This window comes from Atta colombica, unplaced genomic scaffold, assembly GCF_001594045.1.
Source record: "Atta colombica isolate Treedump-2 unplaced genomic scaffold, Acol1.0 scaffold9, whole genome shotgun sequence".
In the NCBI taxonomy this organism is placed as follows: domain Eukaryota; kingdom Metazoa; phylum Arthropoda; class Insecta; order Hymenoptera; family Formicidae; genus Atta; species Atta colombica.
The window spans coordinates 5,137,392-5,150,413 of NW_017259583.1; the positions used below are offsets into that span (position 1 = coordinate 5,137,392).

At 35.7% G+C, this 13,022-nt stretch overlaps 1 protein-coding gene across 5 annotated transcripts in view; it reads right to left on the reverse strand.

The window, feature by feature from the left end:
• LOC108693401 (cytospin-A) overlaps window positions 1-13,022 on the reverse strand; it is a 49,086-nt gene that overhangs the window by 5,896 nt on the left and 30,168 nt on the right. For 4 of the 5 annotated variants that reach the window (XM_018202310.1, XM_018202306.1, XM_018202308.1 and 1 more), the window contains 4 exons: window positions 5,593-5,923; window positions 822-1,190; window positions 532-744; window positions 1-456 (listed from right to left, as the gene is read on the reverse strand). In XM_018202310.1, coding sequence (XP_018057799.1) covers window positions 1-456; window positions 532-744; window positions 822-1,190; window positions 5,593-5,923 — 1,369 coding nt within the window. Of the gene's footprint in view, window positions 457-531; window positions 745-821; window positions 1,191-1,741; window positions 1,811-5,592; window positions 5,924-13,022 lie in introns of those variants that run through there. The other variant, XM_018202309.1, reaches the window with a different exon arrangement.

Here is a 13,022-nt window from a genome sequence, read left to right on the forward strand (position 1 = left end):
TTTATATTCTTCCTGAAGCTGCGAATATTGATCTCTCAGTCGATCGTGGTCGCAATGTGAGCGTGCCAACTGTTCCTGCAATGCTGCTGCCTGTGTTTCGAGCGTATCCTTCTCCCTTCTGGCCGCGTCTAATAATTCGTCCGCTTCGCTCTTATTCTCTAGCTGCCTTGATTGCTCCAACTCCTCGATCTTAGCTCGCGCGTTCTCCAACAGAGTCGCTAATCTACTGATTTCTATACTCCGATTCGCGCCTTCCTGCCTGGCTTCCGCCAATTCCATGTCCAACTGTTTTCGTTCGACATTCGCTGCGTCTACCGACGCTTCCAGTAACTCGACACATTTCGTCAGACGCTCAGTCTCTGCTGCACTAGCATCAGAGGTTGCTCTTAGATTCTTCAATTCACTGGTCAATTCTTCCTGTTTTTGAAGTAAAGTCTCTCGTTCTTCTTGCGCACTCTGTAATCATAACAAGTAATCAGTTAATAGCTTTAAACTTTTACGCATAAATAAATATAAATTTAATGCACTTACTTTCAAGAGATCTACAAGTTTCTGTTCTCTTTCTGTATTATAACCCTTAGATGCTTCCTGTGGTTGTTCCTCTCTTAAAAGTAATCCTTGTAAGGTGTCAACCTTGGAACGAGAGTCTTCTAGCTTCTCTGTCTGACGGCATAGTGACTCCAAAAGAACTCCCTTCTCCTCGGTTAGCCTTTCATTATCTGCTTGCAATTCTGTCAGTTGTGCCTGCGTAATTAATTCGTTATAGAATTTTTCTCATCTCCATACATGTCTTTTTCGATGTCAATAGATAAGAGTCATACCTGCAAATCGCTTAATTCTTGAATAGTTGCTTGCAATTCTTCATTTGTAGAATAATGCGTTTCCTCCATTTGTAAGATCCTATCCTGCAAGCACGCAACCGAAATCTCAGACATTGAGCTGGAGGAATGCTTGTCCCAGTCCGGCGTGGTGCACTGAGCTCCTTCCTGAGATGTACTGATGTTGTGTACAGATCCATCGTCCTGAGGAATGGCGATAGAGGCTGGTGCAGAGTTGTGGAGCCTCGAGGCATCTAACAACAGTTGCTGTTTCTCTGAATCTGACAGTGGAGAGTGTGCCACGTCCCTGAGACGAGCACGAAGAACTTCGTTTTCTTCAGTAAGACGTTCTAGCTCCAGACTATGCTGCTCCTGTTCATCAAAATAACAAATATATGTAAACTCTTGCTCGACAACTCATATAAAATGACAGAATAAAACAATTTTAAGATACAAATGCAACTTCAAACAAAATCAAGTTCTAAAGCGTCTACATCAAAACAATATCTCTGTCCACACTAATTATTTAATTACAGCTGTAAATCAACGTTTAACAGTTGATCTTTTTGCAAATAGGGCAATATTCTATAGGGCAATAGTCTGCAACACTCAGGGGAAAAAAGACTCATAAAAAGCTCGAAAAATAATCGTAAAAGCGACGACGTTCGCGATCATAACATTCGCGGCCTCGCCTCTGTTTGGGAAAATATAAGAAACGACGCCGCGAATAAACGACGCTTCGTAAATATTAAGCACCGAGGGGCCGGAGGGGGAAGAGACACGGAGCCAATCCGGATTCGAGGTTAGAGTCAAACGACATGCGAGCATTCGACGAGGACGATACACGCCGATAGAGTTGGAACTCGCGGTTTACACGGTGATCGCGACAGCTCATAGCTCTCCGGGATGGGCGAGGGGTTTACCGTAGGCGACGAGAAGCAACGCTTTTTCATATCGAATCCGCTCAGCCTCCCCGGCTCTCTTCCTGCGTAAACATCCCCGCTGCCGCGTTCTACGCCCTCTGGCTTAGTTTTCGAGCACGCAAAAACGATTCTTCATGCCCTTTCTCTCTCTCTCCCTCGCCTCCTCCCATCTCTCTGTCACTCTCTAATGTTCTAACGGTTACGTCGGTTACATGAGCCTGAGACTGAAACTGGTATAATTTCCGCCGAGTTCAGATTGATTCAGATTTCTGACGTTGCGGCTGGTCAAAAATGATCCCTGCGATCGCTCGCAATGACGGGAACGCGGATTCATTGAATTGCGAATTTTCCGTTTATCCGCAGCATCAAAAATGCAATTCGCGTTCCGTTCATTGTGTTAACGAAAAGGGTTCTACAATCATTCTAGCAACGATTATTAGGGAGAGGAATCACACAGGAGGGTGCCTCCTGCGGAACAGTTTTGTAGTCTTTGAAAGAATATAATAGCTATAGATTTTTACATATTCACATGTGATTCTTGTTTCATTCATGCGATTAGAATGAAACAAGCAAAAGAAAGGTTGGCGAAAAAAATGTAAAGATTTGCAAGTATAAAGGAAACTGGGGGAATAATAGAATCATTAATTTTATTTTTCATGCAATGTTAACACTTTGTCGTAGAATATTTTAGCAAGGATTCTTTGAGGAACTTTTTGGAGTCGATATTTTTAGAAAAATTTTTAAGATTAAAAATAATAAACTTTTTATGGATTAAATTGTAGACGAGAAAAGTGCGATTTTCTTAACAGAAAATAATTTGAAACTCGGATATCAAAATAAGTACATCAGATGTTAAAAATAATTTGAATAAATTTTAGAGGAATTATCGATTCCGAAGATGTAAAAGTCGATTGCGTTAAGTAAATAAATTATTCGAACATTCTTAGCATTTAAATTTTAAATAGTAAATGATATACTGTTTAGAGTGAGATTCCATTCTAATGAATTTGGATATTACTGATATTAGTTTTTATTAATATTAAATGGAAAAGAATAATTCGAATAAATTTAGGACTATCGACTCAAAATTGATCGAGATATAAAAATCAATTGTATTAAATATGTAAACTTTTGGAACATTTTGTAGCATTTAAATACTAACAATTTGATGTACTCTCTAAAACTTTTGGAATGAATTGTCACTCTGAAAAGTAAAATGTCAAAGATTAAAAATTTAACTACCTTTTTCAGAGATTAGCCCAATTTTCAAGTTTTTTTTAAGAGTGAGATTCCAAATTTATAGATTAAAGCTGTAGCTTTTATTAATATTAGATGTGGGAAAATTGAAAGAACAATTCAAATAAAAAAATGGAGGATCATCGACTCAGAATTAATCGAGATATAAAAACCAATTAAAAACCAACACCAGGAAACGAAACATCATATATAGAACATCCTGTAGCATAAAATCATAATAGCGAGATATCTTTTACTGGATCGATCTATTTAACCGCAATTTAAATGCAAAGCGGATATTTTTACAGTCGGCTGGTCGTCCTCGACCGTGCCTTATGTTGTCTTCCTTGTATGGTCGCGAAAACGCGAAAGGAAGGGATGCAGGTATGCACGTGCGTAAAGGACACGTTAGGTATGACGCAAAGGGGGAAGGGAAGAAATTAATGCGGGACGTCAACGGCAGATGAATCAGAGCGGCGCTACAACGCGGTATAATTCATTCATCGTATTTTGCGACGCACTCGCTAAATGTGCTTTGCATTCCACACATTATTATTTCTCAACCGACAGAAATGGAATATCGACGATACGTTTAATTGCATTTCAACTGCTCGAAGATAATATTTTCCTTGAGTAAAGCAACTACAAATAATGAATTAATAGGCTGAATTTTAAATTATATCGGATTGGTTTAATTTTGGCAAATTATTTGGAAAAATCAATCAACTTTATACCTAAAATATTTTATATATCTATTATAATTCGAAATTCAAAGAAAAATATAACGATGGCAATTATAAAGGTGATAACTATATAAGTTTTATATGTAGAATTAAAGTACACAGTTGAATAAACGCAATATGGTTGCAATAGTTGTAAAATAGTTTATTCAACTATAAGGTATATATTCCTTGATATATTGATGATGAAAGAACAATTTTGCTAAAAATATTTAAAATATTAAAAAATGTAGCTAAATAGATTTGAAAATAATTTAATTATAAAGATTTGAAAATAATTTTACTGGCCTTAAAATAAGATAATATTCAAATTGATTACTAGAATGTCAAATATTTTGCAACATTGCTTGGGATTCTTATGTAATTCTTCTGATGATTCAACAAAATTATTTTCAGATTTGTATCTAAATTTTTGGATACTTCAGCAAAAATGTTTTGTCCTCCTGCATTAATTCTATATATAAAACTTATATAGTTGTCATCTTTATATATTATGTCTTTTTCTCTGAGGAAAGGAAACGATGCAGAATTTTAATAAAAAGATATTACAAGTATTAAAATTTTTTATTTAAAGCGAAACAAAGCGCTTTATGCATAGCGTATAAAATAAACAATAAGAAATTCCATCTCTTGTATATAAAAATAAACGTCCAAAATAGCGTGCTAAAGTTGGTTTCAGTGGAACAATGCGAAATGAGAAGAAGGACAAACGCGAGATATTATTATAGAATAATACTGAATCATATGGAGAATGTCCGTGACAACACGTTTTTATTTATATCAGTTGACTTTTCGCTTCTGATAAGGAAAGAACTTCTTTAAACCCTTTTGCCTTCAGGACGATTTTAAATTGCCGTTGACCTACTTAAATGTGGAATCATGAAGATGAGAGAATACAAGAATAAAATAAAATTATTCGCATTTAAATGTTCCAGATTACAGATTGCATAAGAAAAATTATGCTTGAAAAATAATGATCAGTTTTAATTTTAATAAAATGTTATAAACACATCGAAAGGAAAGTTAAAAAGTAATTAAGAGAATAATCAGGATAACATAAAATATACATCAAAAATATATTTCGTAAGGTCTAAAATATAAAAACCGTGCGCGATTGACCTTTCCGAATAGTTGCTAATTTTGATTTAATCCAATATAAAGATCCAATAAAAATCCAATAAAACATTCTTCTTTTTAAATAAATCGATGTTAGATATTTTGATATTGAGACAAAAATACAACCAATATTATATAATAGATAAATTTGGATGTAGTAAAGTTTTTCAAAGAAATCATAAATTAGCAGAAACATCAGATATAACTTTTATGAATAATCGTCACGCAACTTACAGATATTACAGGGAAAAAACGATTTTGCTGAAGTATCTAAAAATTTAGTTAGATACAAATCTGAAAATAATTTTGTTGAACTATGAAAATAATTATATAGGATGCTCAAACTAGTTGCTAGAATTCAAAACTTTTTGCAGCATTGTACATCTTGAGTTTACATAGTTTTTTTGTAAGTTGTTTTCATCTTAAATTTGTGTGATGAATTATTATTAAAATCTTTTAGAGTACTTAATATTTATCACTTAGAATAAGTAGTAAGTGCGAGAGCATAAAGTGCTTGAAAATAAAACTATGAATCTATGCATACGTATCTATTATCTTGCATACATAACGCATAATGCATAAGAAAAAATGAACTAATCAAAGTCCTTCATTTCCTTACTTTTCATGAAAAAAAAAAAAGACTGTCTTTTTTTTTATGTTTTATGTATTACACATTATGCAAAGATCTGTGCTCCGGCCATAACAGTTGCTCCCAAATAATTAGAAATTATTTGTCGATTCGATTTTTCAGATGCTTACCTTAAGAGTAGCCAACTCAACACGCAGTTCACGCAGCTTCTGACCATCAGAAATCGCGTCACGCAGATTCGTTTCGAGACGCGCGCGATCCTTACGCAGGGCCTCGACCTCGCGCTCCAACTCCTGCATCTTGGAGGCCTTGGCAGGGCCCTTTGTCGCTGTCGTTGCCTTGGATCTGGCCGGCTCCTTGCCCAGGGAGCCGGCCCAACTGTTTCCAGTCGGTGAAACGTCGCTCTTTGCCTCCAATGAGGAGGCGCTCGGCGCCTGGCACAGCGACGCCGATTGCTGCTGTTGCTGTTGCTGCGCCGATTGCTGCTGGCTGGGCTGTCCTCTGCGAAACAGCGATTTTAACCTCATCATGGTCACTCGACTGATCACCGCGTAATTCAAATAATCCTGTTTCTCGTAACACGAGAAAAACACTCCGGGGAGAGTTCGAGAGAGGAGAGGAAAGCGCGAAACAAGATGATTTTCTTTTACGAGCCAAGTTTTGTCAACAAGAAATCTTACGATTTGGAATGGCCCTTGTCGTCAATGAACAATGATATCGTCGATCGTTCTCGTCAACGGTTTAAATTTTAAGTGTTTCCAGAACTCGGACAAAGAGAAAAATCGCGAATCGGCACGACTGTCATCCTGTTGTCTTTCTCCTTCGATTACGACGTAACGAATGTAATTCGTCCCTAGGTCACGGATACAAGTTCCTGGCGACTATCGCGAGCGCGGAGGCGTTCGATAGACAATCCTGTCTCCTGATTAGATTCCCTGGAAGGACGCGATGTGTCGGCGTGTGATGAGACGATTAAATGCACGTACGCCGCCAGGGATGTCAATTCCTTTTAAAAAATATTCCTTAAATCAATATATAGGTTTCCGATGTCACATTTACGTAAAAAAAAAACAGAAGATTTAGATCACTTCCACAACAAGATTCTTTCGAATTTAAAATGCACTCCGACAGCCTATTTAGAACTCTTATTGTTAATCTATATAAGGATTATTTAATTCATATTTATACGCGATGATACAAATAAAAACAGAAGATTTAAATTAGCACTTCTACAACGAGATCTCTTCGAATGCACTTCGACAATCCACAGAACTTTTATTATCGATAAATATAGAAATCTATCCATATCAATTCATGCGAAAAAAATAGAAAATCTAGATTATCACTTCCGCAATGAGATTCCTTCGAATTCAGAATGCACTCCGATAGTCTGCTTAAAACTTTTATTGTCGATCCACATAGAGATCACTTAATCCACACGATTAGTGTCACTTTGAGGACAATTGCAAAATCGGAGTACTTCAGTCTCGAAACTACTTTACGCTCAAAAGCGATCCATTATCAATTTAAAAAAAAAAAACAAATAATTTATACTTCTACAATTAGTTTCTCTAAAGAGCAATTCAAGAATTTCTCAATCGCTTATAAAGTCCCGAATTTCAACACGTTTGAGAGAACGGAGTCATCAACGGAGTGATCACTCAGTCATTTCCGCGAAAGTTATCAAATCTGCGATCGAATCCACGGACAATCGATTTGAACTGCGTCAATTCTCACAAGCGCAGAAAAACTTTTATTCTCGTTAAAGAACAGTTTCTAGGCTACTCGATTTATGCGTCAAAAGCCTCAGAGCACATTAATCAGATTCCCAAGTCCATCGCGCGACATCGGTCCCACCTCCGAACGCATCCAGGTGCGTCTTCCAATGCGTTGAGCCTCCAGCGCGTTTCGTCGCACAAGGACCGTTGTTTCGACCAGCATCTTTGTGTTTCAGGCCGCGGTGACTGTCGGTACGGTCCCCTCAGGAGCCGGCTTTCTCTCGTTATCCTTCCGTTTCAGGACGCGCCGATGGCGACGGCGACGTTACACGACACGGACAAACGATCGCCGCATCGTGTGACGCGTACTCGCCAAGGAATTTCGATATTCGTGCGTGAAGCGAGCAGCCTCGAGCTACTTTCTTCCTCGATCCACCGAAGAATTCTCGCAGCTTCCTCCTCCTTTGAGCCTTTTCTTTTGAGGATTCTCTGTCGTCAGGAAGAATGAGATGATCCTGGTGACCAACGACGTTGCGTGGCGACCACTTGTTGCTCTTGGATTCGGCCAACGACCGCCGAGATGTTTCACTGTGCACGCCGCGGAAGGACGGCCGAGTGTCCTTGCGGTGGCGCGGGCCTCTCAAGGATCCCCAAGGACGACGCTCGTGCGAGTCGAGGACGGTCGACGAGATGGTTCTTCGAGAACGATTGGAATTTAACGAAGTGAGGGGAATCGTCGTTTCTCTTTTAAAATGTTTCTTGGATAATAATATTTTTGATGTAATTAATTATATTAATAATTTTTAGATATCACGACGATGTTCCGAACGACGTTTGAGGAATTTCTCGATTCAAGATTCAATTTAATCGGTTGTGGAGCACCAACAACGACGCATACCGGACGACGGTGCATCGAGTACTGAATACACGAGCCGACAATCGTCCCCTCCCGTATAATTCTATCCCGTCCCGCTTCTCTCCTTTCCACTCTCAAGTTGTGAGTTGCGACCAAGGCTTTTCTTAGGCGGCCGCCTCGCCGGACTATACGAAGGGCCAACGAGTTGTAAATGCAGCCAGAGGTCGTACTTGGATCGCCGCATTCGTCGGCCATTGAGGAATTCTTCTTGTCGCGAATTCCCTCGTGATCTGCGCGTCGCCTTTTAAAGAGCGCAATTGCGGACCACTTGCGAAATAGGCTTGTCCAGATCGAGAGATTATAGACGCACGTGGGATGCGTGAAATTCAAATGTAATAACACTGGATAGTGTCACAAATTAAGCCACACGTGGCTATAACATAAATCTTTGATGTCCATTTCTATCAATGTAGATTGACTATAATCTCGGTTTAATTTACGTTTTCATCTTTTTCTTGTTCTTACACGAAAATGGATTTTGTCGAAATATCTAAAAATTTATAGCTAGATGTAAAAATAATTTTGTTGAACTATCAAATTAATTATGTAGGACACTCAAACTGGTTAGGTTGCTAGAATGTCAAAATTTTTTGCAATATTGCTCATCCTGTTTGAGTTTCCTACATAATTATTTTGATCCAACAAAATTCTTTTCAGATTTTATTTATCTAAATTTTTAGATATCTCAGAGTAATCGTTCTTTTCGTGATAAGCAAAAATAGATAAAGAAATTAAACTGAGATTAAAGTTATTCTACATTAATAGAAATGAATGAGAAACAAACAGAGAACAATTTTGCTGAACTTTAAAAATTTAACTAAACACAGAACTGAATTAATTTTATTAGACTAATCATATGTAAGACGCTTAAGTGGGTTGTTAGAATGTCAAAAACTTTTTGCAGTATTGCTCGTCATGCTTGAGTTTCCTTTATAATTATTTTCATGGTCTATCAAAATTATATTCAGATCTATATCTATCTAAGTTTTTACATACTTCAGCAAAGTCGTTTTTTCTATATATACATACTAGTTTGCATATTGTTACATTTAACAATAGAGTTTCGTATAGATTATACAGACTAAAATTTTAACGAAAAAATCTTCCCTGAATACTGAAAAATTTGTGCATCATTTATCGCGCCGAATTCTCATCACTAATTATATCTTTAATTTATTATTTACATTATCGAGTCATTAAGCAATTATCTCTTTGCCAAATAAATTCTTTTTTCTTCAGAATATTTTCAGTTTTCGCGCAGCAATTGACTTTTTACAGTTTTTGGAAAATTCAATGCTTCATATTGACCTGTTAACTCTTAAGTCTGAAAATTTTTTAAATCTTCAGTTGTGAACTATGTTTCATGATTTATATGCTATTGTACACAAAAAACGGTAATAAAACGTAAGCAGCTAATCACAATAAAGAACGTAAAACAGTAACAAATTCGAAATGTTAATTTAATTGTTTATTGCACTTACGTCCTACTGCTTAAGTTTTTTGTGTGTCATATCTTTAACGAGACCGACGTCTTAAGTAAATGCATTTGCGAAATGTCAATTAGCGGATTCGTTAAATTAATCGCCAACACTGTGTGAGCTGTGTGCGTACATAACATGAAGAAAGGGTTAGAGGTAAGAGCTGAACGTAGCAATCGTGGATTAGCAATCTCCGAGTGGCTGCTATACACGGTCGATTGCCCTTTGACGCGCTTCGATCACTCGGAATCGCGTCGATTTTCGATCAAAGAAGAAGGAGAGTGGGAGAGATAATTGCCCGGTTGGTGGGACGAGAGGGATAGCCGTCGAACTCTTGGGAACGGGTACGCGCCTCGTCGTCGTCGAGGATGGCACGATATCGGGGAAGAAAAGGGAAGGGAAGAGAGAAGCGGAGGAGCTGCTTAAGGAGGCCACACGGAATCCGCAGACGTCTCACCGGTCGACCAGTTTTCTCATACGGTCGACATATGGTATGTACCCGGTGGCCGAAAGATCTTCTTGCCTTCACAATGCGAGACGTGAGGTAGATAAATCTTTTTTTGTCATTGTATAGCTACATTCTTCATTATTTGCAGACTAAATCAAGGTTGTGATAAATCCTTATTTTTAAATTTCATAACTGTTCTCTGATTTACAGACGAAATTTCAATAATTGTCTCTGACTTTCAATAATGAAATTTTTTACATATCCGTCCTGATTTGGAAACCGTTAAATATTTTGTTAAGAGATCAATTTAATATAGCAATGTAAATTATTATTAATGTTACTGACATTGCTTGCATTTTTAATTATTAAGTTGATGATATTCCAAAATACAAAACAGCTATTGCGTAGATGTAATGTACATATATTGAACTTCTTTAAAGCCAGAGAAATTTAAAATCAAGAATTTTAATTTTCTAAAAAATTTTATAAAATTCCCTGATTTTTTTAAATTTTCCTGATCGTTTTCAATTTCCTTGCCAATTCCTTGATTTTTTGATTTCCAGTTTTGTATTCTATAGATGCAGGCATCTCAATTTAATCAATCTGTCTTCCAAACCTACTAAAAATAAAAATATCTAAATTTACATGTATTTTATGCACTTGTATTATGCACGTAGGCAATGTAGTTTCGCTTCGATGAGTACTCGTAACTGTATCTGGACGAGGAGAACAAAGAAATTTTTATTGGAGCTCGCTGAGGGAGTATATAGGAATGGCATGCTCGAAACATCAAACCTAACTGTTTACCGCTTGCTAGATGGTCGAATGACAGGCACATACATATTGCTATCGGCCGTGTTTAGTTATTATCGATGCGTCAGTCGTAAAAGTATTTATGATATCGTTACATGACTAATGCTGGTTCGCTTCTCGAAATTTATCAGAACAATTTGTAAGTATAAGAAATCAGAATAAGACAAAGTCAACTTTAGACACGCGACTGAGACATGAATCTGTTTATGTCTATTATAATTCCAACTTCTAGACTGATAGATTACTAAACATAATTAGGAGAACATATTAGAAAACGTTAAATTTTTACAAAATTCTACTAATGCCGAAATATAAAAGAATTATAACGATTTCTGAGAATCTCCATTTTTTTATTTTACAAATTTAATTTCAAAGAAATTATTTTTTATTTAACAAATTTTTTTGAAATAATTTTCAATTCTATTCCTCTTTGTCAAACTGCGTCGAGTTTTTAATATTAAACTACTTTTAATTTTACAAATTTATTTCAAAGAAATTATTTTAACATATTTCTTTTTATAAATTTATAAAACGGAAAGTTTAATATTAAAAGCTTGATGTTTCGACAAAGAAGAATAGAATTAAAAGGAAGACGTCGCATATGCGATAAAATCATTCGTCCGCGATACGGGGCCCCATATCCTATAGGGGCACATGGAATATGCTGAGGGCCCAGCATGGTGTTGTATTTGCACGTGCACCGAACCTCCGCCCGGGGCAAACCGGTATGCGTTTTTCCGGCCGACGGAAATACGACACTCCTCGACGATGATCCCCCGAGTTCTCTCGTCAGCGGGTATATGAGCTGCTACAATAGTTATGAGTAAAAATGTGCTCGGAGTTGCCAGATTTCTCCGCACAATACATTTCGACGATGCGAAATCTTAGATTTCACTCTCCGCAAAAATATCTCGCATGAAGAACAGTAAGAAAAAAGTAAGAATACTCGACACAAGTACACTGAGAAAAAAGATTGCTTGACTAAATTAATTTAAATTAAGTTCGTTTAGGAAAGAATTATCGAGTGTGTACTGATCGCCTAAATCGTACTTTATCAATATTAGTACTTAATATAAATAACATTCGATAACAAAAATATGAAATAATGCTAATTATACAATTAAGTAATGGCTTCTAGAGTAAATCAATAGAATATTTAAAAGAGCATGTAAGCCAACTACTGAAGATAATCTAATAATAATCGAAACGTTTAGATCTTAATATTGTGTTATAAATAAACAATATTAAATATTCGCGATAAAAACTAGCGTTGGCTTATATGCTCTTTTAAATAAAAATATGAAATAAAGTAAATGAGAAATAATCAATAATATAGACAAATATTTAATAGAAAAATTTAATATTAATTAAGTTATATTGTCTTGTTTTATGTGTTAGCAACATTTGAAAAAGTCGGGTACATCTGATATTAATTTTTGATCAATTTAGCTAATAATATAATATAATTATACAATTTTATTATCAATTTTTGTAGTTTCATAGTAGAAGGCTAGAAGATTTATTGTATAAGATTTTACATTCATTGCATATAGATATATATATGCAATTATTATGAAAATTAAATTGATACTTTTATAAAATCAAATTTCATAAATTCACGAGAGAAGACTAATAATTGATAATAATAGAACTAATAATTGATGTAAATACAAATATCAATTACAAAAATAAATTCAAACCGGTTTTACTTCGATGTTCTTGTCTTTTCATTCAGTGTTATTTAATAATTATTATATACTTGATCTTTTTTCGATAAATTATTAAAATTAAGTATTAGTTAATTATTATATTAATTATTATGTATATTAATTAATGATTTCTTTTATTTTAATCTTATATTTTTAATTAATTTTATTTGTAAATTCAATTCAAAGGAGATTCAGGCGACCGATTATCTACATTATTTTTTTCACAGAGAGAGAAATTATAAAAAGATTTAAAATAAATAAATTTATTATTGATGAAAAGAGAGAGCAATATTTTAAAACAATATGGTGACTTTTACATCATAATTTTATATTATTAATGGTTCGACTATCGATCCTTAGACGAATAAACAGCAACGGTTGCTATTTGTGCGAATCGACACGGTGTTGATTTTCGTGCACGTGGCGAAGCGATGAATACGCTTCGCGATGGTAACGTCCAGAAGATGAAGTGATCGAGACGGACGTGAAACTTTGCAGTCTGATCGTGCGATCACTGA